The sequence below is a fragment of the Solanum dulcamara genome, chromosome 10 (assembly GCF_947179165.1).
Source record: "Solanum dulcamara chromosome 10, daSolDulc1.2, whole genome shotgun sequence".
In the NCBI taxonomy this organism is placed as follows: Eukaryota; Viridiplantae; Streptophyta; class Magnoliopsida; order Solanales; family Solanaceae; genus Solanum; species Solanum dulcamara.
The window spans coordinates 2,403,332-2,409,533 of record NC_077246.1 but is presented as its reverse complement, the minus strand read 5'-3'; the positions used below and the strand labels follow the sequence as shown (position 1 = coordinate 2,409,533).

The 6,202-nt window shown below is 33.5% G+C and overlaps 1 protein-coding gene across 1 annotated transcript; it reads left to right on the top strand.

Moving 5' to 3' along the window:
* Positions 1-1,229: 1,229 nt before the first annotated feature.
* Positions 1,230-5,505, top strand: LOC129870811 (auxin-responsive protein IAA27-like). Its single transcript, XM_055945675.1, has 5 exons — positions 1,230-1,891; positions 3,231-3,457; positions 4,226-4,367; positions 4,920-4,981; positions 5,139-5,505. The coding sequence occupies exons 1-5, from the start codon at positions 1,434-1,436 to the stop codon at positions 5,171-5,173; spliced, it is 924 nt and encodes a 307-aa protein (XP_055801650.1). The 5' UTR covers positions 1,230-1,433; the 3' UTR covers positions 5,174-5,505.
* The last annotated feature ends 697 nt before the right edge of the window (positions 5,506-6,202 follow it).

The following is a 6,202-nucleotide window of genomic DNA, read 5'->3' as shown; positions in this document are numbered from 1 at the left end:
AGGTCCGTCTCTATATTCATGGTCTCTTACTTTTAGTGGAGGAGTCAAAACTTAAAATTTATAGATTTTAAACTAATTTCAACGGATTTATAGCTCATTTTAGTTATTAAAGTCGCAATTAAATTTTTAATACAAAAATAATTTAAAGCAAAATTTAATAAATTCATGTAAACTCGTATCTAATACTGTAGTTCCGCCCAATTTGATATTGGTTTTCTTGGTGGGACTTAAAGTTAGGATTTCTTATGTTTAATCAAATCTCAAATGGGGTCAATTTCATGTTGTTTCAAGATTCATCTTGTCCCCAATTCTTAACTAACTAAAGTCTTCCCCTATGATTATGACATCCATTTTTTTACATACTTAACACTCTTATGACTGGTAGTTGTAATAGCACTATGCTTGATGCATATTTCACTTCACACTTTGTTTTATTTGGTTTCCATTTGATTATTGATATTTATTTTAGGATTTGATTAATTTAAATTCATATTAAAGTATTTTATTTTAGGAGTAAAGTAATTTCTATCAAACATAATATTTTTGCAATTCTTGAGAAACAATAAGTATGGTTCACTAGGTTGTTTTGAATGAACCTATAAAATTTGAATTTAAACGGAGTTAGTTAATCATATTTCAAAAAATATATGAATTAATACAGATAAAAAGAATTGTAAAAAAAGAAGAAAGCAAAAGCACTTTTTAACGAAAAGAATTAGCTGTGTTAGATTTGTCCCTGTTTTCACAGCCTTCTTGTATAATATTTCTTTTGTTTACTTTTTCTGGTTTATGATATTATAAATAGATAAATATTTTTATTTATCAATTTTAAAAATTAAAAAATAATTCATTATTTAGTTTTAAATTTATCTATAACTCCTTCTTCTTTTTTATTTTATTTTATTTTGATAACTAACCAACTAAACTATTAAAGTTTTTTTAATTATTAACTATAGTCAAATTTTTTTAAATTAAATTATTCTATTTAATGAAATATAATAATTTTTTTAAAAAAAATTAATGAGTTAGTAATTATATTTTTTGATTTTTTACCCGATATTTAAAGTCTGTATTGAAGACTCGATTTGGATCATACATTCACAGAATAACAGCTACCAACAAGATTTTTTTCATACTCAAGAGTAGATTAGATGGAGGCGTATAGTTAAGGTGGAAGTACTTCCAACGGTATATTACCATCCACTTGGATTAGGTAATTATGTTATTGTATCTCTCTCTGCTACAGTATGTGTGTTTTGTAGGTGAGAGATCAGACATGGCATAATTGTATAAAATTAGAAAGAAGCTACAGAAACCCAAAAGAACTCTCTTTTTTCTTTTTCTTGATTTCTTCTCTGCAATAAAGACTCAAGTACACTCTCATTCTTTTCACATTATTGAAATTTTAACAGCTGAATTTTCTTGAAATTTTGATGTCTATATCCATAGAGGAGCATGATTACATAGGGATATCAGAGGGAAACTCTGATAAGAGCTGTGTTTCCTCAATGGACAGTAAAGATTTGAACTTTAAGGAAACTGAACTTAGACTAGGCTTGCCTGGAACTGAATCACCACAAGATAAGAATGATTACCCACTTGGGGTTTTGAAAATTTTCCCTTCTGGAGCTAAAAGGGTTTTTTCTGATACCATAAATGGTGATTCTGGTACATGGGGTTTTGGATCTGAAGTTGATTTTGCTAAAAATAGTGGCTTTATTGTTTCTCCAAAGGGTGTAAAAGTTGGAAACAAGATTCTTGGTTCTGTTTGCAATGAGAGTAGCTCTAAGCAGTCTGTGAAAGAGGCAACTCCAAAATCACCTAGACCAGTAGAAGAGAAAAAGAGCCTGATTTCTAGTACTAATAGTCATGGGGTTGCTCCAGCTGCAAAGTAAATCTTTCCAAACTTACCCTTATAAGTAATTATAAGCTCCTGTTTGGCCATAGATTATGAAGTTGAAACGTGAAAATTTGAGTTTTTGAAGTTGTGTTTTGGACATGCATTTTACTTGGAAAAAGTTTGAAGTTTTGTGAATGAAAGTCCCAAAAACTCAAAAATTGGTGTGAGCTAGTTTTTGGGAACTTGAAAATATCAGCTTTCATGGTCAAACATAGTTGAAGATAAATTTTCAAAATTTACTCTGAAAAATCTATGACTAAACTATCTTAGATTCATAGTATGATGCAAGCATGTTTTAGTGTTTTTTTGTCTCTTTTCCTTAGAATACATGTATTGTTTCCATGTCCTCACTGAAGGAAATTTTTTTCAGCACTTTTGAGTATTGTGTACAGAAATTTCAGTTGTTTAATTTGCTCAACTTTCAACCATCACAATTTTTTTCTTGGCGAATCCTATGGTTTTTTTCTGTATTGTGAGGATTCGTCATGAATTGACTAGTTTTATGCTGATTTTCCGTCTAAGACAACCCTCTAGTACTTTATATTTCATCTGTATGGATCCTTTGCCTCCAACGTGTGCTATCATTAGCTAAATCTGCATATTATTAGTGGTGATAATTCATATAGCCGACACCAAATTTTTGGGATTGAGGCATAGTTGATGTTTTTTCTTTCGGTATTATATTGGTCATAAAAGAGCTTAAAATGGAGTGACATGGTTGGTCACTCTAGATAGGAAGGTATGTCGGTCGAGGATTAGGGTGGAAGGGTAGACGAGTAGTAGGTAGCCTTCTTATTTAGTAGTATTAGTTAGTGTTCGCGTAGTAACAGAGTGTTGTGCTTCTTTTGCTTTGTTCATCTTGTTCTTTTGTGGCTATCATTTTCTTTTCAATCCTGCTTTGATTTCACTTCTTTTGAGTTGAGGGTCTATAGAAAGCAACCTCTCTTCCTCACAATGGTAGGGGTAAGATCTGCGTACATTCTACATTTCCTGTACCTCACTTATGTGATTACACTGGTTATGTTGTTGTTGACAAAGTTAGTGACTATTCATATAGTCAATCCCAACTTTCTGGCAGTTGAGGCATAGATGTTGTAGTTGTAATCCTATGATTTGTAGTAGCCATGGCTTAAATTGAATCTCTGATAAATTGGTTGTAATGTTTTATCTTTTCTCTCCATTTGGTAGATTTGTAATCCGCCCTCCCTACTAACGTGGCTTAATCTTTTTTCTACTTTTGCATCTAGCTATTCGATTTTGACCTGTAAATTCTAGAAGCAAGATAAGTAGAACCACAAATGAATTGAAGCTCCTTTTATTATTTGGTCAGGGCACAAGTAGTAGGATGGCCACCAATTCGATCTTTCCGGAAGAATATGGTTAGTAGTCCTCCAAAGACTGAGGAAGATGCAAATGGTAAGTTAGTAGCTGGTTGTCATTATGTCAAAGTCAGCATGGATGGTGCTCCGTACCTGAGGAAGGTCGATCTTACTATATACAGCAGCTATAAGAATCTATCTTCAGCACTGGAGAAAATGTTCAGTTGCTTCAAAGCTGGTAATTCTTGGTTTTTGGTTCGATATGACTTTTACTGTTCCCCTGACCCCACTTAGTGGGATTTCACTGGGTATGTTTTGTTATGACTTTTACTGTTGAGGGCATCTCCATGAATGCTTCGTGAGATTGTTCTTTTCGACTCTGAAATGTTGAATGAACTGCGATGGTAAAGCTTTTGACTGGTCACAATTTCATTTCTGTATTTTGTACTGAATTTACCATCTTCTAGAGGAGTAATTGTTATGTGATGTCACTGACTGACCTTGAAAAGCTCAAATCAATACCTTTTGTTGTTCCAAGTTGTAATTATTTTCGTTTTAGCTCTCTGAAATTTCATATTCTTTATCTTGATCAAGGGTTTACGCCCTTAAAAGCAGCTAAACATGCTGCTTGGGTCGGGATGTTTTGGTCTTTTTTACTTGCAAATCTTACAAAGCTTTTCTTTTATAGCCCAAGGAAAGATAAGGTGTTCAACAAGGTGTAATCTCTGTTGCTCAGATTCTCCAATGATGTTGTTGCAGCTGTGTTGGATCTTCCAAACATGTACTACTTTTGGAGGATCTGACACATATCTGGTGGCATTTTTGAAAGAGTCAGAACACCATGGGGTGTTAAGTAAATATTTGAGTAAAACTGTTATCATTTATATATGTATTTTGATTGAAAGAATAGAAACCAAGTTCACTAGCTACATCTTTCTAACATGCTTTACTTTTTTCCTCTGCATTAAGAGCCTGTTAATTTTGAGTTTATCTATGATTTATTTAGGTCAATGTGAAGCTCAAGGCATTTCTATCAGTGCCGGCCTAAAAGAAAGCAAATTAGCGGATCTTCTACATGGATCTGAATATGTTCTTACTTATGAAGACAAGGACGGTGATTGGATGCTTGTCGGTGATGTCCCATGGGAGTAAGTCTTACATCTTATATTGAATTCTAAAAGTTTCTGAAGAACTTTCTTAAAGCTTACAAACAGGTTAGTTTGTTAGAGCTCTAATGCATTAAATATGATTTTGAACCCGTCTTGACGATAGAGGACTGGTGTAAACGCCTGTTCAAGCTACAATTTATATTTTGCCTCACAAGCTTCATAAATTTGCTATCAAAGTTAACTTATATTTGCTGTTCATGAAGATCCCACCAGACGCCATTTACATTTGACAGGCCTTGAGCTAAATTAGATTCATCTCATCGAGTCTTAAGATATTGTCCACGAGAGTTTAATTGATCATTTCCATCAACCTGCCGGATATCTACTCCAACAGATAGGTTGTGATTTAGTAGTGAACAATAATACCTAGGACAGACATTTCTAATATTATATTTGACATCATGCGAGATTTATGTCCAAGAGTTTCTCTTTTTATCCCGCTATTTGGTTACTAGAACAACCTGGGCGCTGTTGAACTATCACTCATTTTTCACCATGTAATTCCTATTCGTCGTTTTTTTATGTTTGTAGGATGTTCACAGAGTCCTGCAAGAAGCTGAGGATCATGAAGAGTTCAGATGCAAATTGTCTAGGTAATTACATTTTACTCACATACATCTGATATATGTGTGCGATTTTGTCTAGTACATAGACTACTTCCCAAAATAAAATGTCCTAAACTTAACAACGCGAAAATGAATGTTAAACTATACGACATGTAACATACAATATATGTCCTGTTTCTTGCAGCTCCAAGAGCCATGGAAAAGTGCAAAGATCGTTAGAATCTACAGTACTCGCTATAAACGTGTCAATCAATTCTCTATAAGCAATGAGAAATCGAAATTCAGGTGTTTCTTCTGATATATGCCAAGGTAGAAGGCCAAATTCAGATTTGAAGATCAACGCCAGGATTTCGAGTTTCTCTGTCTTGGAAAGCTTTTAACTATTTGTGTTACATATATATTCATAATATGGAAGTGTTCTAATTTTCTAGCCTTTGTAGTATGTTATGCTATATTTTTCTCTGTATTCTTACTGCTTGAGTCTCCAAGGCTTCAATGACAGAATATGTAAATGGTCTCACTTTTGTTTATAGAAATCTATTTGTATGTGCATCTCGAATTTTTTTACGGAGCACCTGCTATCTCCTACCAACACTGGTATTCTGATATGTTTATTTGGTTGTAACAATAGAACATATGGATAAGAACTCCAGCAGAATTTATCGATAACAAGATATGTAGATGCGGAAAATCGTGTCTAATTCTTGCTAAATTTGGCAAAACTTGTGAACAACTGAAAAAGGCATAATACTGACAACTATGACCTCTAATTTTATTAGTGCACAAGGAGATACTTTAACTATTCAAAATTTGAACAAATAAGCACATCCGTCCTACATGACAATTTTGTATCCTTCGTGGCGTCCTATGTGGCTATGTGTATCTATTTGTTCAATTTTATACAAGTTTAAGTGTCTATTTGTGTACATTCAAAGTTGGAGGGCATCAATGTCAGCTGAAGCCAAGTTAAATGACATATTTATGTATTATGCTATTGAACAAACACATACAACACATCTATCTTCACTCCATCCCAATCACCTCACACTCCCTACCCCGCCCGCACCTTCCATATTGTTTGCTCAGATTATATACAAATTTCTATAAGATAATTTTTTCCGCTTATGTACCGAACACATCCTTAACCTTGAAGATTTGCACATAAGGTAAGCAGGAGTTAATGTAACGATCCATTAGGTCGTTTTGACAACTAGAACTTTTTATGTCATAAAAGACTCATACCATAAA

Bases quoted from the DNA above. Each gene is read 5' to 3' on its own strand.
- LOC129870811 (XM_055945675.1), top strand. From the start codon at position 1,434: ATGTCTATATCCATAGAGGAGCATGATTACATAGGGATATCAGAGGGA. The intron at 4,368-4,919 runs GTAAGTCTTACA...TTATGTTTGTAG, and splicing joins GTCGGTGATGTCCCATGGGA to GATGTTCACAGAGTCCTGCA. The intron at 4,982-5,138 runs GTAATTACATTT...TGTTTCTTGCAG, and splicing joins TTCAGATGCAAATTGTCTAG to CTCCAAGAGCCATGGAAAAG.